The following is a 23,985-nucleotide window of genomic DNA, read 5'->3' as shown; positions in this document are numbered from 1 at the left end:
GGAATGAACATGATAAAATATAATATTCTATACATAATAATTTATTAAGTATTTTAATCATAACACAGAACTACCTAAGAATGAAGGTAGGCAGTACGGAAAGTGTGATTAAAAAAGCCCAAAATTATAACTTAATGACAAACATTAATATTATTTAACACAATTGTTTATTTTAACAAAAAAGCTTTTTTTCAGATACTCTTAACATCCCAGAGGTTGTGAAGCAACACATCTAAAAACTTCCTAAACCTTACAAAAGAAAAGTATATGGGAACAAACTTTGGACAAACTCAAAAACCATTCTTGTCTATTCAAGGACACAATTGAAAGAAGCACAGTGACGTGAATTGTTTTGAATTTAGTAAATTTTTAGCTGGCAAACTAATCGATAAAGCTTTGTTCCACGCATGCTTTGACTCTCTTTTCATATTCTCTTCGGTTTTCTTTGTAAAGCTGTGCGGCCATTGAATTCGCAGGAGAATTTGGATTTGGGTCGCTAAGTAAAGACTAAAATATAAAATATTACATTAGATATAGAAATATGATTTGACTCAGAAGTTTTATTTGACACTTCCCTGGTTAAAAAAAAATATGTTTTTATTGCTACATGAAGCACTAAACTTTCAAATTTTTCGCTAACTTAAGAACAGAATATTTAAAAACAAGAAAGTATACAGTATAATTCCTTTTAACAGTTCTTTTACACACTTAACTGAATTTATTTAATGAGTTTTTCAAATTGTTGATTTTACTAGAATATCCATAACAATGAGCAAATATTAATGTTAGTAGTTAAGAAGAATACTGTACCTCATTTTAAATTAAACTTTCACTTTTAAAGATGTTTTCCTATAGTGTTTACATTAACAAATGTAGCATGTATTAAGGAAATAATCACAATTGCTAAATATTTTAACTTAAGCCTTGATAATGTTCATATCTGGCTTCTAAACAAAAAAGACATTGAAGGCTTTTCTTTACCAAGGTTACTGGGCAGATAATGACCTACTTATTATGATTAGATACAAAACTTACTTGGATAGACGTTAATATAGCTGAAACATCATATGTTGGGCTCCATCTATTTTGTAAAATATCTAGGCAGATACCTCCATCCGCATATACATTTGGATGAAACATATGACTAACAAAACGAACCGTTGGTGGTTTATTTGGATACTCTTCAGTAAATTCAATAGTTAACTTAAAGGTTCCATCTTCAAAAGGGGTATCGTGTGGACCAAATATAACGGCGTTCCATATCATTATGTTATTGTCAGTCGGTGCTCCACTGACACCAGTAGGTGGATCTTCTTGTAAACTAAAAGCAGGGATTTTTGAGCGCATTGTGCTATTAATGAAATCACTATGTAAATGGAGAAAATCAATGCGATATTAACACAAGCCCATATCATGATATACACACCGTTTGAAATCTCTCATAAGGCGTCGTCTGGCTGGTGTTGACATTGTATAATGCAATAAAATAAATTTAAAGTCTAGCTAAAATCGCAAATCACTGACTAAATTTTATGATCACGGCGAATTTTTTTATTTATATAAAATAAGAAATGACTGAATCACACGATACTTTTCACGAACTTGCATGACATGACAGACGACAAAGGACGATTATAAACAAAAATAGCACTAAAATTGGGAATTTTAGATGACGGTCACCTATATGGTGGAATTTCTGAGAGGTACGCACTGCGTTGTTAGAACTGCGTTTATACACCACAGAATAAATCTTTATGTTACATAACTGTGCATAAAACGCAATACTTAAGGATGTAAACTTGATGAATGGCTCCTCTCTGTGGTAAGTCAATGCAAATGATATTGTTTCCATTAAAAATTAACGTAATGTCGTCCTTCGAGTTCAGTTCGGGACGAGCCGCGAATATGAATAGAATGCAAATTCTACGGAAAACTTGGCTTTTAATATCAAAAACATTAAACCATGTGTGGACTAAGAGCGATGGATCTGTTAGAAAGAAGAAGAGCCTCTGTGGTTGACCTTGAGTGGCTGGCATGAAAAATTTTTGATTACAAGGTAAGCAGTCTTAAAGTTTCTAATTAATTATAGGTATTGCAAAAATTTATGATTAAAATGCGATCTATTCGCAGCATTTTTCGCAATTTTTGGCGGACTTCACCGAGTAGGTTATTCGCAATGGATATGGAAGTTGACGAAAACTATTTGTATTATTCACATGAAAAACTGTTACGTTTTATTGATATTCATGGAGATCAGGAGGGAATTACTGAATATTTAAGGACCGTAAAATATGCTTCTGTTAAGGACTTTAAGCCAGGTGCGTATTTGATTTAATGAAACTATATAACTAGTCCGATGTGATAATTTTTTAGGATTGGAGTGGTTTAATGTTTCTGAACCTTTGTCGTTTAGTAAACATTTAAAGGGAAAAATAGTGATACTAGATTTTTTTACATATTGTTGCATTAACTGTATGCACATTATCCCTGATTTAAAGGAAATTGAAAATGAGTTTTCTGTGGAGGATGGGTTAGTTGTTGTAAGTAATATTGAATGTTTAAATATGTGAAATTATAATGTCGCTCTGGTTTTCAGATTGGTGTGCATAGTGCTAAATTTGAGAATGAAAAAAATTCTGAAAATATTTTAGCTGCTGTACAGAGATATAATATTACTCATCCAGTTGTAAATGATTCTGATTCAGATATGTGGCAAAATTGTGATGTACATTGCTGGCCAACCTTGTTGATTTTGGGACCTAACGGAAACCCAATTGTGATGTTGACGGGGGAAGGACACAAGGAAGATCTGCAGTCTTATGTAAAAGGGGCTTTAGAATACTATAAGTAAGTTTTTTTTCCTGTTATCCCTTGCATAGTTATAAATATAATTTAAACTCAGAAAATATGTTTTTATTGGCAACATATTTTTAGCAAAGAGAAATTAATATCAAATCACAAGCTGCCTTTCAAATCAGCATATCATTTACTACCTGATCTGAAAGGTCCATTACTTTTCCCAGGAAAAATCACTAATTATATAGATGAAAATGGGCATGAAACTTTAGCAATATCAGATACGGGTAATAATAGAATTTTAATAGTAGATAGTGATGGAAACATAACAAAAGTGATTGGTGGTATGAGACTAGGATTTAAAGATGGTAATCTAGAAGATGCGGAATTTAATAATCCACAAGGTTTAACGTTTCAGAGTAAAGATGTCTTATATGTGGCTGATACTGAAAATCACTCTATTAGGAGAATTGATTTAGCTACAGGCACAGTAGATACTGTTGCAGGTAAAATAGGTTTGAAATGTGTAAAAGCCCTTATGCATTCGACTATTTTGTAAAGGAACTGGTAGACAGGGTCATGACAAAACAGGTGGAAAACCAGGAAAACAGCAAGCAATTTCTTCACCATGGGACCTTGTACTTTACCGTACACCAGATATGGACCTTACTTTTCACCCAGATGGCAAACCCCCGGTACGAGATGTACTCATTATCGCAATGGCAGGCACACACCAAATATGGGCCTTATTTTTAGATGATACTGTCTGGTGGAAATGCAAGAAATACCTCGCAGGTATATAAAATGTGAACAATGGACTGTTGCAGAGCTTATCAATAACATACAGAATGTGTTTAGCTCAAAAACTTATTTTCAGGCACTTGCATAAATATAGCAGGATCAGGCAGAGAAGAAAATCGCAACAATAACTATCCACACGCCGCTGCTTTTGCTCAACCCTCTGGGTTAGCATTATGTGAAAAAAAAAGGGAACTTTACATTGCTGATAGTGAAAGCTCTAGTATACGACGGTTGTCTCTAGTTGATGGTAAAGTGACACCTGTGGTTGGAGGTGACAGAAACCCAAATGTAATGAGGTATTAACTTCTAAAATATTTATGTACATGTTTTTGCATTGCAGAATCTGTTTGCCTTTGGCGATAAAGACGGAATCTTGCATGAAGCAAAACTGCAGCATGCTCTTGGAGTGGCTGTCACCCCTGATGAAAGAAATCTTTTTATTGCTGACACCTATAACCACAAACTTAAGAAAGTAGATTTGTCGGAGAATAAAATTGTTACTTTGAAGTCTGCAGCTTCGGATATGACTGACAGTGCTACATCACAGTTTAGAGAGCCAGCTGGTCTGTGTGTGAGCAGTAATGGTAAAAAACTTTATGTGGCGGACACGAATGCTCATCAAATTAAACTAGTCACCATTGGAAAAAATTCAATCAATAATGTTGAAATGTTTTCTCTAAAACTAAAAGAAAAGTTTGTCAACACTGTATCTAGCATTTCAACAGCTTCTGTTCTGACAGCAAGAGAATTGAAAATTAACACCAGTGGAGGAAAGTTAGTACTGAAATGTAATCTCAAATTTGAGAATGGACTTGGTTTGAACTCGGAAGGAGTTCAAAGGTGGGTTATCAATTTGCCTGAGCCCACGTGGTCTTGCGTCCCTAAAAATGGCCAAGATGTTAAAATGATGGACACAGTGATAAGTGTGCCACCCCACAAGAATAACAATAATATTGACGTGTCCTTTAATTTGGTCACTTGTACTACCAATGCATGTTTGCCAAAGAATTTTATAGTCAGAATACCTGTCTTTTTTGAAAATTCAGCTAGCATTAATGTTGAACGTGTAGTGGATGTCGTTTTGGACACAAATAATATACGAATTGGATGAACGAACTATCAAAGTGTTTAGAAATTGATTGACCAATTTGGTGCTTACATAAAATTTTTACAAAGCCTGGTTTGGCATGGGATGTTGTGGTTTTATAATGCAACGGTTGAAATATGTAATTTTTCATGAATTTATAAATAACATATGACAAAATAAATAAAATCGCATTTTCTTTTCTCTTCGGACATTAACTGGGGCAAAACTGGAACTGGCGCTGTTTGTCAACAATTTTCGATTACGTCCAAATATGCAAAAGGTTGAAGGCCATGATCATCTGGTGGGATTCAAAGTTAATCACTGAACTCTGATAACGGTTATGTTATCAAAGCTTTAAGCACTTTTTCCTTATTTAAGTAGACTTTAAATTAGGCATTTTTCAATTATTGTGGATATTTTAACAAAATACCTTTAAAAAATGATACTAACCTACCTTCAGGAAGGATGAGGAGTTCGTGAGTCTCCAAAACAACTTTAAATTTTTAAAATTTCGTAGATAAATGATTTTTTCGCACATGCACTTGAACTTCACACACTAACCTAAACATTTCTTTCTAAACAGCGATATGCACACTTAACTCGTTCTCCCAGAACAATTAACAAAATCGTCTCAAATTTTGAGAAAATACTGCCGTAAAAATGCTACATCTAAACTAAAAAATCGAATTGACCAAGCGTCAACGGCCATGTTAGTTGCTGATCGCGGCTAGTTCTTATTGGTTGGTTTGAAATGACAGATGTTATTGAAGGGATGGTTACCTGTATAACCAGAATAGGTAGGGCATTTCATATAGCTATTAGCCGTACTAGGGCAAAAACTGATGCGCCGCAGCCGGCATTGATTTTTTCGTAGAGGTTTTTCGCGCATTGTACAATTACCCACTAACCTGCATTTGCGCCGTTTTCTCTCTAAACGACGATTTCCACAAACTTAACTCGTTTTCTCAAAACATTTAACGAAATCAAGACATCTTTTGAGAAAAGTCTACCTGCTATTGTCAACATAACTAAAAACATCTATGCTTAATCCATTATTAAATTTAAATCTTATTTGAAAGGAAAGTTTTAGGGCGAGTGTTCGAACATTTTCGGAAATAAATGTCGCAAACTCAAATTATCTTGCTCATGTACCTAAATGGAAAAATGTGGTGTTTCCGTTTTGAATTACATATTTACCAAAATCATGAAAGACTACTATAGAGATATCATTGCTAATAATATTTATACTTATATAACGTCTATTTATATCAGTTAATTATTTATATATTCGCGCGCCCAACGACTTCGCTTTTCGACTGATCGACCTTAAACCCTTTGCGTCACCTTTAGAGAATGCAAGGCTTTCTCGTGTTGGAAGTTGAATATTCCATTGACATGGAGCACGCGAAAATCGAAGAATCTCCTGTGACGTCACGATGCACAGAGGGTAAATTTTTAATTGAAGTCCATTTTACCTTCTCTAAAAATAACAGAAACTAATCAAAAGAGCCGCAAACCATTGAACCACGGTTAGACAATTATCTCCATTTTCAAGTAATGTTAATCCATAGATAAAAGAGTTTGAGTAAGTTTTAAAATTGCAACGGACAGATATTTCTGATATTTAATGTGTCGTGGTTGTGGGTGAACTTTATGTCCATAATTCTAACAGAGAAATGTTTTTCTAAAAATAATAATTATCACGTGGACTTTAGCAAAAAAGGATATATGATGTTTTGCCCCATATTTAAAATTCATGCAAGGGACCTATTCACTCTGATTAGTCAATACCCAACGTTCTATGCCTTCTTCTAACCATCCCTTTAAACAGAAAAAGAGGGAAACAAAGACATAAATCGTACCTCAATTTGTTGAATTTTGAGTCAGCCTGCATTCACAGTATAAACGATGTGGCGATTATTTTAATTTAGTCCGTCAGCGTTTTTTTATTAGTTTTCTCTATGGGAGAATCTCATGCAGCTAACCTTAGTAGGCTGTTCATGTAAGAAATTGTAAAGCTAGAAAAATAGAAAAGGCAGCAAGTCACAGTGTCAAATTGCAACGTTAAGATCGGGCTCACTGGGTTTTAGTCGGTAAGTAAGTCGAATTTATGATTTACATAGCTTTCAGCTGTGTGTTTTGATTTGCAGGTAGAGAATTGAACAGAAAGAAATGACCAGCGAAGAAGAAAATCTTACTTATGCGGGTACTGAACTTCAGCCAGCTGTTGCCGACCCTACAGCAACTTTATTGCCGCCAATATCGTCTGGTCAGTATGAGCGTGCCTATGATAATCTTTATTGCCGCCAATATCGTCTGGTCAGTATGAGCGTGCCTATGATAATTTTGAAAAGTGGAGAAGAGAAAACTCAATAAATTCTTTTTCCGAACAAGTAATGCTAACCTATTTCCAAAAACTTTCAAGTTCCTTAAAGCCTTCGTCGTTGTGGTCTCTTTATTCAATGTTACGGTCCACTATTAACCTCAAGAACAATATCAACATCAGTGAGTACCTACGATTACGCACTTTCCTGAAAGGGCAGTCGGATGGCTACAGGCCGAAAAAGTCAAAACTCCTAACTCCCCAACAAATTAAAGAATTTCTTGTGACAGCACCTGATGAAAAATACTTGTTCACAAAGGTATATAGGATCCAGGTGAAAATATAAGGTTATGTAAAATTTTTTGCTTCAGGTTGGATTAATCTTTGGTATAATGGGAGGCTGTCGTAGGGAAGAATTGATGAAAATCCAAATTACTCACATTCAAGATCTTCACGGTGCATTGTTAGTCACAATTCCAGAATCTAAAACAAAGACTGAGCGTCAGTTTGTAATTACGGGTAATAAATAATTGAAATTTTGCATAGAAAAAATTAATATCGATTTGTAGGGAATTCATATAATACATGTAAAAAGTACATCGCTCTCCGGCCTCAAAACATGCAAAATATGACGAGATTCTTTTTGAACTATCGACTGGGAAAATGCACCAAACAGCCCATTGGAATTAACAAGTTTGGGAATTTGGCCAAAGAAGTAGCAAAGTTTTTAAAATTACCTGACGCAATGAACTATTCAGGACATTACTTACGAAAGACATCAGCATCCATTTTATTTGACTCTGGCGCCAACGTTGGAACTCTAAAGCGCAATAGGGGTTGGCATTCGACCAGTGTGGGTGAAGCTTATACTGATGATTCTTTGAATAAGGTAGACACGGAGAAGAAGATTTTGCATTCAGTTGAAAATATAGGTACGACTCTTGAATGTCATGATACTCAAGATATTAGTGCTGGTACAAGCACTTTTAATAGTAATTACACTGCAACGCAAACGCTGTTTGAATTAGGTGAGTATATCTATATATTTAGTTTATTTACTTTATTAGCATAGTGAATAAAAAGATACAGGGTGTCCCAAAAGTGACCCTCCCCCCTCTAACAACTTAACAGTTTAAAAACGAGATAAACAATACGAATGTTGGAAAAGGTTTTAAAAGCGTCAAGCAAACCAAAAGCGGCGTTATAATTGTGGAAAGTTTTGACAAAAATCAGCAAAATAAATTAAAAGTTGCCATACAAGAAAAAGAACATCTGAAAATTAAGGAGTCTCAAACCAATGACCCTATGTTTATGGTAACTGGAATTCAAAAGTGTTTTTCAAATGAAGAGTTTCTTGAGGAATTAGAAAGACTGAACAACGAAATTGTACAGGAACTTAGTGATAATATATGTGACAAAATTCAAGTAATAGAGAAAAAGCAGTGTCGCAACCCGACTAAGGAAAACTGGATTCTTCAAGCCCCGCCACCCATCTAAAAATGGTTTTTGAAAAAAGGGAAAATATTTTTTGATCTGGTAATGGTTTACGTACAAGAACACTATAATTTAGCACAATGTTTCAAATGCTGTGGATTTGGTCATGTAAGTAAATATTGCTCTGAGAAAGAATGTTGTCAGAAATGTGGAAAGGAACACAAAACGGCGGATGAAAATGTTTTAAAATGTCCAAACTGCATAAAGTTAAAGCTAGATGATTTCAACCACTCTGCCAGAGACAAAAGTTGCTCGGCATATAAAGAAGGTGAAAAGTATTTAGAAATAATATTAATTATAATGATTTTTTATAAAAGGGACCCCAATATTGAGTACAGATTGTCGGTTAAAGGAGTATGTTAAAAATACTTTAGTTGATAAAGGTAGACACTCTGCAGATGAATGCTCCATAATTCATCAAAACGTCCAATCGTTAGAGAACGCGGTGGACAGCATAAATAATATGCTTCAAAACAACTTTTCATGTAAATTGTTGTGCATAACAGAACACTGGAAAACTCAGGAAGAATTAAAAACGTTAGGGATAAAACACTTAGACCTAGTAATTGCCTTTTGTTGAGAACATGGAGGAGGCGCTATTTATGTGCATAAATCTGTGAGGTGTAAACCGAGAAATAACCTAAGCGAATTATCAATAAAAAAAGTTTTTGGGTGCGCAGCAGTAGAATGCATATTTAAGAAAGATCAGTTAATAGTTTTGTCAATTTACAGACCTCCATCAGGAACTATAGATGTCTTCCTATATTGCTTAGAAAAGGTACTCTTAAATATTTTTAAGGAAAATAAAAAAATTGTTATAGCGGGGGATTTTAACATAGACATGCTTAGAGAAAATGAACACAAATTAAACTTAATTTTACTAATTTCTTCATTTAACTTTTTGCCAGCAAGCTGTATTGACAACATCTTCTGAATACGGAAACACTCTAGTATTTGACGCTTTTATTTCTGATCATACTGCTCAGAAAATTACATTACCTTTAGAGAATTTTAGACAACATATGACTCATTTTAAAAGAATCTTTTCAGAAAAAAATAAGCAAACCTTTATAAACTGCCTACAAGAACAAAAGTGGGAGGATGTAATTATGACAGAAATGGATGACGTCAATCAAGAGTGGAACTCTTGTATGAATCTTTTCTCTACACTGTTTGATCAATGCTTTCCTAAAAAAACAATATGAAACACTAATGGTGTAAAATCATATAAATATAATGATGAGATTAGAGAATGTAAATGAAAACTAGATATCTTGTTAGTTTTGGCTAGACAAAGTGCTCGATATAAACAGCAATACAGATTTGTTAAGCGAAAATATGATAATCTTTTGAAAACTGAACAATCTCAGGCATATGACATTAAGCTAAAGCTTTCTGATAATAAAACCAAATGCATGTGGTCAATATGCAATGAGATTTCAAATTAAATGTCAAATGATTTTAATGAACATATGGTCAAAGTTGTACCTGAATTATTGGAAAACCTAGAAAAAAGGCAATTTTCCAATAAAATACCCCTAAATTCACAGTCCACCGGTAACACCAGATGAAATCTGTCATTTTGCTGGACAAACTAAAAATAAACATAATAGTGGAATAGACGAGATTCCAACCAGTATAATAAAAAATTCTGTCCCGTATGTTAGTAAAGTGTTGTGTTTTTTGAATAATGAATCCTTTGAAAATGGCGTTTTCCTAGACCAACTTAAGACAGCTTTAATAAAACCGCTCTATAAAAAGGGAGCTCCAGAAATAATTACCAACTATATACCAATTTTGACCGGGTTTTCTAAAATATTTGAGATGGCTATTTGCAAAAGACTCTTAGAGTTTTTTAATAAATATAAAATGTTCAACAATCATCAGCATGGTTATGTAGCTAATAAATCAATAGAAACCGCTATATTTCAGTTTATAAAAACAATTTTGGAGAATAGCTTTAGGTACGTGCTTAGATCTTTCTAGAGCATACGACTGTATAGACAGGGAGTTATTGCTCAAAAAATTGTATCTATACGGTGTAAGAGGTAATGTTCTAAAATTATTTGAATCATACTTAATAAGAAGGAAACAACAAATGTGGCCAAAATGGCACTAGTTATTTTTCAGATATTAAGGAAAATAGTCTGAGCATAGCACAAGGTAGTATTCTTGGTCCAATTTTATTTACCATTTTTGTGAATGACTTGTATTTCGTAACACACAAGAGAGCATAATATGCTATGCGGATGATACCAACCTGCTTGTAGGGGGAAATAATCTCACTGAGGTGAGTGATAAAGGCAACGATATTTTTACAAGGGTTTCTAGGAAATAAATTGATATTAAACAAAGAGAAAACGAATTTAATTATGTTTAGAACTAAATTATGTAGAGATGAAATACCATTAGGAATAGGGATAGGTAAAGAAAATATTAGTATTGTAAATAGCACTAAATTCTTAGGTTTACAAATTGACGAATTTCTTGATTGGTCTGAACATATTGATTATCTGCTAAATAAATTAAATTCAATTTGTTATGGAATTAGAGTCGTTGCAAATTATATGAATAAGAAACCTTTAAAAATAATGTACTTTGCAAACTTTCAGTCACGCATGAGGTATGGAATTTTCTTTTGGTGAGGTAGTGGTCAACTACAGAAAATTTTCGTGGTTCAAAAGGGGACTCTTCGCACTGTTAAAAAAATGCAATTTAGAGAGAGCTGTAGAGGGGTGTTCAAGGCGAAGGTATTTTTACTGTATATGCTTTATATATTTATGAAGCATTGATATTCTTTTTTAAAAATCGAAAGGACTTCGAACTACAGATATTTCATAGGTATAATACCAGAACCCTAAATGTAAATTACCCTATTCACCGTTTAACCTTAACTGAAAGGAGTCCTTATTATATGTACCTGAGATTGTATAATAAATTAGCAAATGAGGTAAAAACAATTGCAAATCTAAAAATCTTTAAATACACAATAAAAAAGTTATTGATAGAGTTAGAACCTTACTCCATAGAATATTTTTTCTGTAATATTTAAATAATTGTTTAATTAATACGATGTAATTGAAATTTAAAAGAATATCTAGTGCTTTTTTATTTTTTGACGCCGATTTCCTTTGTATTTGGTATATTATTTTTAGGTAATGTATTTATGACACATTGTGAAATAAAGTTGATTATTATTATAATCAAAGTAACAAATTTGAATCAATAAACTTATAAAAAAAAAGTAAATTAAAAAGGGTTCCTTAATTCGGCCCATAAAGTTTAGTTAAAAATGTTCCTCTTGAAGTTGTATTTTCAATAAGTTATCGTTTTTTAGTTAATCAAGCTAGATAATTAACTACTAAGTGTTTCTTTAAATATGAGTTCTGAAGTTTTATTAATTCTGTTGAAGTGTGTACTATAGAGTCTATTTTTTTCAAAATTTCCACTATTAATGGACACCCTGTATTGTTAGCAATAGGTTTTATTCGTATATCTGGAGTATTATATCTTTAGGAAGTAGTATCATGTCTTTCCTAATTAAAAAATACCTAATAATGCTAACAAGTGACCTAATCTTGGTAGATTTAAATTCAACATGAATTTATACGGGTGTTATATCAAACCTCCAATTTCTCAAAAAGTAAGTAAAATTTAAATATAAGGTAAATGACAAACTTACTTTTTTTTGTCCTAGAATCTGTGTTCCATTCGAAAATCTTGAGATTTTGTTAATTGAATTCGCCAAAACGGCACCACCTATTTGGCACAACCTGTATAAGCTGAGACGGATCTGTCAAATTGATTGAGTAGTGAGTGCATCATCCCCTTAGCCTGTGATTAAATTTTCGTTGCAATATCTGGATTTTATATGGGGCAATCAAAATATGAAAAAAAAACTTATAGCCTCAATTTCTGCCTAAACTGTGTAAAATTCGAATAGGAATTTCTTAAGAAAGTGACCTTTATTTTAACTAAGGAATCAAAATATGTCGTATTATACAGGGTATTCCATTTAAAATAACAGATGATGTTGGGGGGACACTTTTGAGACAGCCTGTATCAACAATATTATAATATTTTAAATCTTCAAGAGAGTCCAAAAAACTTTTATACGAAACTTTTTTCTTTTCTCCCATGGGTTTCCAAATCGTATAGTGGATCGTTTTATTCGGCACACGGTGTACACTGTGTCCCAAATTGTCTGGGTGTCCAACAAAGATAGAACTTTACAGTTTTCACGACTTTGCGTTAGTTTTCCGCGAAACTTTTTTGGCCCCAAAATTTTTGGGTATTTTGGAGATACAAAAATTTACGCACATTTCTGCATCTTCATGATACAATTGTAGCGCAGTATATTTACTTTATAAGGCGTATATTGAAAATTTCTTAGTATGCTTTGCATTTTACACAGATCCCGCATTATTCCTACATAAATTGGAGTGATTGGCCTCAACATAACTCAACACATGTTTTTTATTATACGTTTTAGCTCTTTGCTTTGAAAATTAAATAAATAAACCGCAAAGTTCTATCTGTGCTGTGTTCAGGCAAATACTGCCTTCTGCTTTAGAAATGCAAAAATGCAAGTTTGAAGCAATATTCGTTTACATAACAATATTAATGTTTTCATTTTAGTGTGTTTCGTCATTTCATCAATATTTATTTAAGTAAGAACAATAACGTAAATTTGTATTAAGCGTTCCGTTAAGCGTATTTATAAATTTTTCTCTCTTCGCTCTGCTGTGCTCCGCTTTTGCCTAAAAAACTTGTGACTAAAGTGTCATTTTTGAAACTTGTTGACTAATATGCTACTCAGTTTTTTAAAATACCCTGATCCTGCAATAGCTTGGATACAGTTTTGTGATTTAAATTTATTTGTTTTTTATTTATTAGTCGAAGCAGTAACGTTACCAAATATACAAAAAATAATTGATATATATATATATATATATATATATATATATATATATATATATATATATATATATATATAATGTAATCCAATTAATAGTAAAATATATAATTTTCAAAAGCCCTAACAGAAGACTGCCAACATTACAAAAAAAAAACAGAAAAAGAAAACACTCATATACATAAATATCAAATTAAAAGCTTCAAAATTCTAGACACTATAAGTAAAAACCATTCATTGCGTTCTTTCCTACATAAGGAATATAGTTTTCTTGTAATATTGTTAGGACGACTATTTTTGGGTTCTAAATAATAAATATTTATTTGACACGTTGAGTGTCTTAGGTCAACACTGTTTAGAGATATACGAGTGAGAATATTTCTTAATTTTAATATTAATTTTCAGACTTTGCCCTTAAAACAAGTAATATGTTCTTTCCATGTAAAGTTTTCACTTAAAATTATCCTTAAATATTCTAAGAATTTTTTTTTACTATTTACCATTCTTTGAGTTCGTTCCTCAGGAATATAGTTTTGTTATAATATTGTTAGGACGAATATTTTTGGTTCTAAATAATAAATATTGATTTGACTCGTTGAGTGTCTTAGATCAACATTGTTTTGGAGATATAAGAGTGAGAATATTTCTATATTGAATTTAAATATTAATTTTCAGACTTTGCCCTTAAAATAAGCAATATGTTCTTTCAATGTAAAGTTTTCACCTAAAATTATCCCTAAATATTGTAAGAATTTTTGTTCACTATATACCATTCTTCGAGTTATTTCCTACATCAGAAATATAGTTTTATTGTAATATTGTTGGGACGAATATTTTTGGGTTCTAAATAATAAATATTTCTTTGACATGTTGAGTATCTTAGGTAACATTGTTTAGCGATATAAGAGTGAGGATATTTCTTAATAAATTGAATTTAAATATTAATTTTCAGACTTTGCCTTTAAAATAAGCAATATGTTCTTTCCGTGTAAAGTTTTGATCTAAAATTATCCTTAAATATTGTAAGAATTTTTTTTTTCAATCAGCTTGGGATCGGGAAGAAAATGATAGGGTCACAAATTTTATTTTTACAACACTCAATCATCTTCTAATTTTTTGTAGAGCAATGTCTGTTAGTATTTTTTGGTTCTCCCAATTATATCCCCAAACAATCACACCTCCATCGTCTGCGAAACAATACACTACTTGCTCATCAGCCAAGACACTGTACTCTAACTAAACCTTAAAACTGTAGTTGTAATTGTGGTATTACTATTTGTTTTTTGGTTTTTAAGTACTACTTATAAGTGGCCTCTAGCAATATGTCTATAAAACATTTAATATTTCAGAACCAAAAGCAGGAACTAGCAATTGTGATTTATTACTTTTTCCAAAGATTGAGCCCACTGACTTCCTAGGTAACGAACATTGAGCTTTTTGATGTTGTAGTGATCTCTGCAATAAATTCATATATTTTAGATGAAGAAGAAACTGACATGTCCACTTTGCTTGTTCCAAAAGTCGAGATGAACTACTTAGGTCAGTGTGCAGTATCTTCCCTTGGATATGTTGAAATTAATTACAAGTAATTTTAGATTTCGAAGGAGGCCAATTTGTACAAGATCCAATTGAATTACCGGAACCAATCAAAAACAGTCAACAGACACCCAATAAAGGAAGAGTCTCAAAACCTAAATATGTAAGGGATATTAAGATCAGTGATCTTTCTACCCCCGAGAGTGCGAAACGGTGTTTCTTGATGGCAAAAGCAAAAATTAATCGACAGTGTTCAAAAATTAAAATGCTAAGACAAGCAAATAGACGCTTGTTAAGGGAAATCAAAACTATGAAGGATTTGGTGAATCGTCTTCGAAAAAAAATTTGATTTGTTAAATTTATCAGGATGATTTGGTGGTACAGCCGTTGTAAGTTCTTTTTAATTTCCTCAATCTTCGTTCAATGGGTGGGGTTTTGCGAGTTCAAATTAAAATACCAAAAGCGATAATTTTTGGTACAAAGAAAAAATTTAGAGAAGGGGCAAAACTGAAATATTGGTAATCCAAATCTTTTGGCCTGGTTTCGTAAGATTTTTCGAAAAATATTTTGATGGACAGCTAATTCAATGTAATATAAAAAGAAAAACATCAAAAGATCCGTTATTACTGATACGGAGATGCCGGGCATTTTTATATCACATGCTATCGCGAATCGTGCGAGCCGAATGCAGTTCCTATCTATCACATGTTATGCCAAAAACGCCTTCATATCCAGGACATGTAATCGCGATATTATTTGAAGCAAGTTGTTACCCAATTAGATAAAAAAATAGTAAGTACAGGGTGTTACAATATGTGTTTTGTAAAAATTGAAAATATTCCTTGCATACATCTATAATACCTAAATAAATAATTTCTACAAATTTAAAAAAAATTATTTAGTGAAACAAAAAATGCTACAAATATTTATTTAAATAATTTTACATTGAGACATTATTTTCCTATTTTTCTACTCCGAGGGCTTGATTTTGCGTGACACAAGTTTGAAGGCTGTGACGAGCTAGGTTCTCTTTTTTGTTTGAATTGTTCGGTTTCCTTCCAGACTGAAAACGTCTTGTTCCAGTAAATTTCGTTTTTCTTCTTGCTACACTCATTGGTTGGACAGAGATTTTAGTACCTTTTCTTGTCGTGTGCACCATTTTCCTATATAATGGTGAAGGTTTGAAGGCTGTGTGAAGTGCACTCAGACGTGACGACGAACTGTTGATATTTTTCTTGTAATTTTGCATAAATGACTTTACACCACCTACAAAATTCTCAGGATCATCTAGAATATTTTGTTGTATTTTAATATCAAACTGTTGTAAAAAAGTTTTCCATTCAGCTAAAATGTCTGTGGCCTCAGTTATCTCATGATCTTGCTGTCCTAGGTCTCCAAGTTGGTCTTTCATATCAGCAAAAATTATTCCTGGTATCTACACTTCGGATTTCTATTGTCGGTGAAGGTCTATTCTGTTTTACATCAGTCATATTTTTGGCTAAAAGAAGCGGTTTGAGCAAATGGGGAGGGGTTTGGTTGCCATTCGCTATTTCGTATATTATGTGTTTCTGTTGGTCGGATAGAACATTGCAAGCGTTAATAATATCAAATTTTTTAATAACAGCAGCTTGGTGCTTACAAATTTTTCCTGTACAACCCTGATGACAAGAACACGTACAAATTTCCATATTTACAAAGTAGGTTTGTTCCGCAGAGGAGCTCAACACAGTATATTGAAGACTCCCTATTTCTACAGTTTTATCGGGATCCTTGTCGTCGGCGGTGTATCTCCTGATGTTGACTCTGTTCATGACTACGTCCAGTAATCTTTGTTTGTAGTAACAGTTGAAATTAACCACAATGAAGTCTACGAGTTGTACAAGCGGTATGTCCTTAAATAACCTAAAAATTACTTCTATCATGTTGTTAGTATTCGATCCTCGGGTAACAAATGTTTTTCTGTACCACAAACACCATTCTTCTTTTCTATCCAACAGTTTTCCAACATAACTATTATATTTGGGATATTGAGCACAGCTTTTAATTAATATAGAAATATTTTCTTGCACTTCTTTCTCACTATTGGCACTTTTCAGGATGTGTCTAAAGTAGATGTAAAGCTTCTGCCTGTCCTGAATTTGCACATTGTTGTTGGATGTACAGATCCCCTTCCAAACTGCCTTCAAAACGTGAAACGTCCATAGCAGTAATGTAGCATTTGGCTAATGTTCTTTAAGTACCTTTTTCTCTTTGAGGTCGTCGTCGGTTATAATAACTGCAGGGCATATTTTTTTAGGCGTTATGTCTATTAAATTTTTTACCGCAATATTAAAAACATCGCTTTTTTCACTTGTTGTGATCACACATCCAATTGGAATTCCCCCAATAGAAGACTGGGTAACAAAAAAAAACAATTTATGGTTTTCAACGTCACAATTCCCAGTTGCATCAACAAATAATATTTCGGATGATTGAAGCAATAAATCTGCCGTTCTCTGCATCATTGGAGTACATAAGGAAATGGCGTAATGCTCCAAAATTTTTGCATCAACAAATAATATTTCCGATGATTGAATCAATAAATCTGCCGCTCTCTGCATCATTGGAGTACATAAGGAAATGGCGTAATGCTCCAAAATTTTTTCAATGTGGAACAAAGTGTCCTTATCAGATAAATTTGTTTCCAATGTCTCTAAGGCATCCTTTCCCGATCTAGAACCAAAGGATTCTTGGAAATGTTTATGTCATATATTTGAAAAGTCAGTTTCTGTGGGAAACAAATGTCGATCAGCCATCATTTCTTCATATTGGTCGCCCAGCTCTTCCTGTTTTGAAAAACAAAAACTGTGGTACGCTGATGAAACCGAATGACCTCTATTAAAATATTCAAGTCCTTCTTTTATTGTTTGATCGCTTATAGGATGCTTACGTAAGGCTGCAGCGCTGTCAGTCGTGTGGTTGTGATGATTTTGGAATGAAATTATACATGACCAAGTTTTTACTAAATCATCTGATTGCTGTTTGGACTTGGATGCACGTGACTATTTGGTGGGAATCCGATTTATTACGAGAACTAGTTTCGCTGGACAGTCAATATTTCGAGATGCGTGCTTTCTTTTAATACAGCGAAAGGAGTTTGTGTTGTCGCTGCCATAATTCACACTTGCCAAGAATAAAAAAAAACAAACTTTAGTGTGTTGTTATACTACATACTTGAAATTTGGTAACAGGTGTATAATAGTATTCCACCTTGTGTCGAACAAAAGTGGACACTCCTTAAGAATTAGCATGTTATTAAGAAACACCCTGCATGTTAAACAAATAAATGGCGCCAGAAAAGCACTTATAATAAATCAGTTCAATTTTAACCACCCTGACAATGTAAATTTGAAAACCGCATTTTCCTAACTGTTACGGTTCGTGTGCTATCTACCATTTTTTCAAAAACTACGGCTCAGACAAACTTTCACATTATAACATTTTGCAAAATATTATTACTAAATCTAACTTTGAAAACAGTTTTTTTTTAATATTGTGAAAAATTCATTTCCCCGATTGACATCCTTACCACCCACCAAACACCAATGGCCATTTTATAACCAAAATAACACATTTTGAGGGAAAATAAAAAAAAACTAATTTAAGTCTATAATTCTAACTTATAATATGAACTTCTAAAAACACCCAGTACACAAAATCATATTTTATTTAATACAAATTTAAGACAGACAAAACAATTCCCAGGGTATTTTATTTTGGTTCAGAGGCTTCTTACAGTCAGTCTAGATACTTCAGTAAAAATACTTAGTTGTGGCAACATTGCACCTCACACGCTTGACCTATTGGTGCATTTTTAGGTTGTGTTATTTAAGTAGTGGTACATTTTTTATAATTTTCTATCTACATTACTTTTTAAAAAATAGATTTTTAATGGAAAGCTAAGCCAGATAATAAAGGTATTTTCATTTAACACGAATTACAATACGCACACAACGTGGTATATGATTAATCTTGAATTTTTGATGAGGTTTTACTTCGGACGAAAAATTATTATTTTAAACAATGAGCAAATAATTTACCTCCGTTTCTTCTTTGGTTGACAAACTAACCCTGAAGGAGCAATCATCAATGTGATGGTAACTATAATTAGTGAGTAAGGATAAGTTCACCATTTTTATTTTGCCAAACAAGGAAACATATAAAGCTACGAATACAACTGGGTAGTGTAAGGTGAAAGTAAACCAAAAAAAATATTTTCGGGATAACATGTGATAGATAAGAACTAAGTTCGGGCGTCGCCCGATTTGGCTCGATTCGTGATAGCATGTGATAGATATAAAAATGCATGCCGGACCTTTTCTTAAGCACAAATCGACTCTCCCACCACTCAAAACTAATTTTTTCAGAAATTCATATTTAAAAACTTGTAATTTTAATTTTCCAAAGAAACTTGCGCAGGTTACTGTAATACTTTTTATAAAACTTCCGGATTCCTCCTGCGTCAGTTTTTGTCGACTGGAACTAGTTAACGTTTAGCCAATCATCCTGTTGGCTTCTTCAGAGCTTGACTGAAAGTGGCTCGCATTTTGCTCTCGACCTGCTGCTTTTATATTGTTTGAGGGGGCGGAGTTAAAAGAGGGCCATAAACACCGTCTCGGATGACTCATTCCCATATTGGTGACAGGTAAAGACCTGAGTCGCAGTTAAGATTTTTAGGTTGCTTATAGATTTCTATAGACTCTCGGATTTTTCGTTGGTAGAAAAATTGATGCAAGAATTTTAGTTTTATCTAATAAAATGTTATGTCCGGTTTCGTGATTGTGTGAGTTTTGTTGATGAGTTTATTTGTCTTAGTCTTAAGGCTGTTTCATGTTCTTTGAATCTAGTTGATATTTTACGTCCCGTCTCTCCAATGTATTCTTTTTCCGCATATGCATGGAATGCTGAAACTCCTGGCATCTTAAATGGAATTTTATCTTTGACGGATCGAAGATGTTGACAGATTTTTGGACAAGTGGTAAATCTGCTTTTGACGTTGTATTTCTTTAGAATGTTTGATATGAGGTCAGTGATGTTTTTTTTGTATATAAGGAAGGACAACAGTGGCAAGTGTGGGATTGCTTTCGTTTTCATTGCTATTGGAAGGTTGTGGTGAAGTGTATTTTGTGATGGTATGCCTAATATCTTTAATGTGGAAATTATTAGAGAGAAGAGCAGAGGTAGGGTATTTTAATTCCGGGTTTAATGACTCGGATGGAGATAGTTTTACGACTCTGCAAACAAGAGAGTTGATAACCGATGATTTTTGGCCCGGTTGGTGATGTGACAATGTGTACGTGGGTTTTCTGTAAATCCAGGACCCAATGTTAGGTCTGATTTTCTATTGATAAGAATATCTAAGAATGGGAGGTTGTTATTAGTTTCTAATTCAATTGTAAAACGTATGTTAGGGTGTATAGAATTTAAATGTCTAAGAAAATCTACTAGAGATTCCTGATCTTGAGGCCAAATAACAAAAGTTGTCATCGACGTCGCGTTTCTATAATTTTCGTTTTAGATGGAAGGTGTCGAGAGCTTTCTTCTCAAAAGGCTTCCATAAATATATCCGCGATGACTGGTGATAGTGGAGAACCCATAGCTTTTCCCGAAGTTTGTTAAAAAAATCTGACCGTTATAAGTAAAATATGTTCCAGACAAGCATTTTTCAATTAAGGTGTGAAGGTTTGGTTCCAAATGAACTTATTAGCTAGTTCGAGTCAACAAAAACTGACGCAGGAAGAATCCAAAAGTTTTATAAAAAGTAACTTGTAATTTTATATGATAATTTTTTATATAATATTTTTAAGATATATAAAATATTCTCTCAACAAGGCTTCTCCATGCAAAGATCTAGAGTTAAAAATTTACCATGCTGCATCCAATTCGTTCGCTGCAACTGAAATAACAGACCGCAATTTTTTTTTACTGGTTTATTCCAGACTTTAATTCTGTACAAATACCGCCATCAAGGCCTTATGACGAAAAAGAACATTTAGTACAATTTTAGTACGTTGTAGATCATGGTTATAAATAATTATATTAAGTTATTTCTTAAGTGTTTCTGTAATTTATTGTATCTTTTTGGTACACCACGAAGTACAATCTGTGGGACACTGTCAAAACTCTGGATACTGAGAATCAGAGAGTCCTGTCCTTTTCTGGTATTTTTCAATATGGTTTTATTTCTAGTATTGTAGTTATGGAATTGTCCATTTGTTAGACATGACCATACCAAATCAGTTGTTTTCATTCAATGGCTGAACTTCTTTGATGACTGTGTGTAATTCGCGATGTCTCTGCTCCATGCAATAAAGGACTTTTAATTGACATCTCGTGGACCTTGTATTTTCTTTTTTTCGCTATCTTGTGACACCAAGTGATTTGATTTAAACAACAAGTTAATCTTCTGGCCTGAGTTACACGTCTTTTAATTTGTCGTTGTATTAAATTCAACTGCTAGGTAAGCGTTGATTTGATCTTAATCGACTTGAATGTTGGATGATGACTTGGGCAAATTATAACTTATATAAGCAGGTTTTATCTAATTCAATACCTATAACCCTGCGTTCCCTTTCCTGTCGATTTAGAGCTTCTACGACATATATTTCAAGCAGTGTGGGAGACACAGAATAACCTTGACGCAAACCCTTGTTCCCATGAAAATTTCGAGATCGTTTATTACCAATTTTTATTCCTGCTATTGAACCGTTATATAAATTTTGAAGAGCTTTTGTTAAGATGTAATTAATGTTTGATTCTTGTGACACTTTTTTTTTAGCTTTTTTACAGGTACTGTGTCATACACCTTCTTGAGATCTATAAACATACGATGAGTCTCTTGGTTGGTGCTAGATCTTTTTTCTATTATTTGTTTTAAGCAAACCATGTTGGAGGTGTAAGTTCTACCAGCTCTGAAATCTGTTCTTCTTGACGTTTAGAAATTTATTTAGGCCAAAGCTTCAAAAAGTTTTGTTGTTTTCTATTTAATTAGGTCGGCTGATATTCCTTCTGGGTGTATTGCTCCGCAATTTTTAAATTTACTTACAACACTTTCAAATATGATTAGATCAATGTCTATTTGTTCTTCCTCAATTGGAGTAATATGTATGATGAGACCAAGGTACTTTGTATTCAGTCACTTCTCTAAACAATATGGTATACAACTTTTTCCATTTTTTAAAAATTTGTTATAACTTAGCCAGTCATAATATTTTTCAAAGAAACTTCCACAAGCTACTGTAATACTATTTACAAAACTTCTCGATTCCTCCTGCGTGAAGTTGTTGTTGAGTCGAACTTGCTAACGTTTCGCCAATCATACTGTTGGCTTCTTCAGAGCTTAACTGAAATTTTCGTAATACTTTATAAGATTTGATGAATCAAACTTGCGGACGTTTGGCCGATCATCCTTTTGGTTTCTTCAAAACTTAACTGAAACTGAATCCAGAACATTTGTTAATAGTAATAGTAAATGTGCTTTTTATTAGAAGCCGCCCTATGCTTGCGAACTGCTGATTAGACAAAGCAGTAATTTTATCTTGTCGTTCCATCTTGGTTTAAATTTTAATTTATTTTACTGGGATTTTGGTCTACTTTTGAACTGAACTTCTGTAGTTTTTCCCTTAGGTTCATTAACTTCATTTTTTAAATTCTTTTTGTCCACTCATTCTGTATAATTGATGACCATATTAAGAGTGTGATTTAGAGACCACCTACTCACTCTTTTTAGAACATATCTGTCTGAGCGGAGACTATACAATATTGTTTTTACTCACCCATTAGTGACACGCATCAGGGCAGTACTCTACCATCATCGTTAGTTTACATTTTTATCAATTGTGTATCAAACGACCGCAGAGCTTTTCAAAATAATATCACTCGCCGTCACAATGGTACACGATTAATGACATGTTGCAAATATTTAAAAGCTATTAAATTATAACCTTCTCAGAATGTTACATTGACAACTCGCTGTTATCTGATTACGTAATTTATGCCTCTATCGTCTGATGCTCCATATACTTCGTGCATGTCAGTAAAAATGAGAAAATTCAGAGAAAGATTATCAAGTATTTACCATCCCCTCTCAAAGATGATAGTTGTTGGGCAGATTTAACTTTGTATCCTAGCAGTCTGATCGATCGGGGCTTTAGCTTTATTTATTTCAGCATTTTCAATTTCATATCTCCTTGAATATCATGTTGTCTTGTCATAGTGTTAGTAGTTTCAAACCAGTTATTTTGATGTTTTTCTTATTTACACACGATCTGTGTGTTATACAATAAAACGTAATTATAATTATCACACGTTGAAATATTGCTTAAAAACATCAAGTGCCGCAGACCCCGCCCATACAACTTTTTACTTGTTGAAAGGAGATGAACCACATTAAAGTTTTGTTCTTGTAGGCAGGGCTGACTGACATGTCATCAAAATTAGTAAATTCATGAAGGCAAAGACTAGAATTTTCATTTAAATTGTAGGTAAGCTACAGCGTATTATAATTATGTGTGTAAGGTATGGAAAATTTTATAACAAGTCATTAATGACAACCCAGACATTACCAGGAGAATACTTGATTTTATTGCCATTAAGCAATAAAAAGCACCCTATTATTTTTAATTTAATATTAGATAAAATGTAAATAAAGCATTGATCTCAGTACTGCGTTGAATCATTTAAGGAAATTCCCCATCCAATATGTGCTGCCAAATGGTTTGGTTGGATTGCAAGGTTATGTTAATTACTCCAATCTTAACTATTTGCAAGAAACAGGCGGACTTGGGAATCAGCAGGGAGATTTTAGCAAATCGATGAAGCAACTGGCTTTAAAAAATCACTAATTCAAAAATGTGAGATATTTGAAACTTATTCGGCATTTGTAAGTACTCTTTGGATATGTTTCAAAAACTGCATTATTACTCTTTGAATAAGGAACATACTTTATGACAATTAAAGCATAAAGAGTGTTGCCAAGGCACACTAGAGCACTGA

General features: G+C 33.1%; 3 protein-coding genes across 4 annotated transcripts; 2 read left to right on the top strand and 1 right to left on the bottom strand.

Annotated features, from left to right (window-relative positions):
- Positions 1 to 25: 25 nt before the first annotated feature.
- Positions 26 to 1,625, bottom strand: LOC132701498 (ubiquitin-conjugating enzyme E2-17 kDa). The gene is made up of 3 exons (XM_060669457.1): positions 1,427 to 1,625; positions 1,036 to 1,321; positions 26 to 507 (listed from the first exon to the last, which is right to left on the bottom strand). The coding sequence occupies exons 1-3, from the start codon at positions 1,468 to 1,470 to the stop codon at positions 382 to 384; spliced, it is 456 nt and encodes a 151-aa protein (XP_060525440.1). The 5' UTR covers positions 1,471 to 1,625; the 3' UTR covers positions 26 to 381.
- A 273-nt stretch (positions 1,626 to 1,898) lies between these two features.
- On the top strand, positions 1,899 to 4,893 carry LOC132701495 (NHL repeat-containing protein 2). 2 transcript variants are annotated; one of them, XM_060669454.1, is made up of 8 exons: positions 1,899 to 2,056; positions 2,131 to 2,318; positions 2,374 to 2,540; positions 2,597 to 2,847; positions 2,935 to 3,302; positions 3,358 to 3,591; positions 3,674 to 3,885; positions 3,938 to 4,893. In XM_060669454.1, the coding sequence occupies exons 2-8, from the start codon at positions 2,177 to 2,179 to the stop codon at positions 4,706 to 4,708; spliced, it is 2,145 nt and encodes a 714-aa protein (XP_060525437.1). In that variant the 5' UTR covers positions 1,899 to 2,056; positions 2,131 to 2,176; the 3' UTR covers positions 4,709 to 4,893. The 2 variants fall into 2 exon arrangements, with proteins under 2 accessions (XP_060525437.1, XP_060525436.1); XM_060669453.1 differs by lacking the exon at positions 1,899 to 2,056 and having other exon boundaries at positions 2,066 to 2,318.
- A 2,092-nt stretch (positions 4,894 to 6,985) lies between these two features.
- Positions 6,986 to 23,646, top strand: LOC132700708 (uncharacterized). Its single transcript, XM_060668201.1, has 7 exons — positions 6,986 to 7,326; positions 7,379 to 7,526; positions 7,577 to 8,035; positions 14,766 to 14,834; positions 14,896 to 14,955; positions 15,012 to 15,341; positions 23,400 to 23,646. Exons 1-6 carry the CDS (start codon positions 7,081 to 7,083, stop codon positions 15,299 to 15,301), a joined length of 1,272 nt encoding a protein of 423 aa, XP_060524184.1. The 5' UTR covers positions 6,986 to 7,080; the 3' UTR covers positions 15,302 to 15,341; positions 23,400 to 23,646.
- Positions 23,647 to 23,985: the final 339 nt, after the last annotated feature.

The sequence above is a fragment of the Cylas formicarius genome, unplaced genomic scaffold (assembly GCF_029955315.1).
Source record: "Cylas formicarius isolate icCylForm1 unplaced genomic scaffold, icCylForm1.1 PGA_scaffold_4__25_contigs__length_36172078, whole genome shotgun sequence".
Lineage (NCBI taxonomy): Eukaryota > Metazoa > Arthropoda > Insecta > Coleoptera > Brentidae > Cylas > Cylas formicarius.
This window is presented reverse-complemented; position numbering and strand designations above follow the sequence as displayed.

Excerpts from the sequence above, each read along its gene's own strand:
- LOC132700708 (XM_060668201.1), top strand. The coding sequence starts at position 7,081 with ATGCTAACCTATTTCCAAAAACTTTCAAGTTCCTTAAAGCCTTCGTCG. Across the intron at positions 7,327-7,378 it reads AAAAATACTTGTTCACAAAG|GTTGGATTAATCTTTGGTAT; the intron begins GTATATAGGATC and ends TTTTTGCTTCAG. Across the intron at positions 8,036-14,765 it reads GCAAACGCTGTTTGAATTAG|AACCAAAAGCAGGAACTAGC; the intron begins GTGAGTATATCT and ends TTAATATTTCAG.
- LOC132701495 (XM_060669453.1), top strand. The coding sequence starts at position 2,105 with ATGATTAAAATGCGATCTATTCGCAGCATTTTTCGCAATTTTTGGCGG. Across the intron at positions 2,848-2,934 it reads GGGGCTTTAGAATACTATAA|CAAAGAGAAATTAATATCAA; the intron begins GTAAGTTTTTTT and ends ACATATTTTTAG. Across the intron at positions 3,303-3,357 it reads CACAGTAGATACTGTTGCAG|GAACTGGTAGACAGGGTCAT; the intron begins GTAAAATAGGTT and ends TATTTTGTAAAG.
- LOC132701498 (XM_060669457.1), bottom strand. The coding sequence starts at position 1,470 with ATGTCAACACCAGCCAGACGACGCCTTATGAGAGATTTCAAACG. Across the intron at positions 1,322-1,426 it reads CTTATGAGAGATTTCAAACG|TTTACAAGAAGATCCACCTA; the intron begins GTGTGTATATCA and ends CCCTGCTTTTAG. Across the intron at positions 508-1,035 it reads CTATATTAACGTCTATCCAA|TCTTTACTTAGCGACCCAAA; the intron begins GTAAGTTTTGTA and ends TTTATATTTTAG.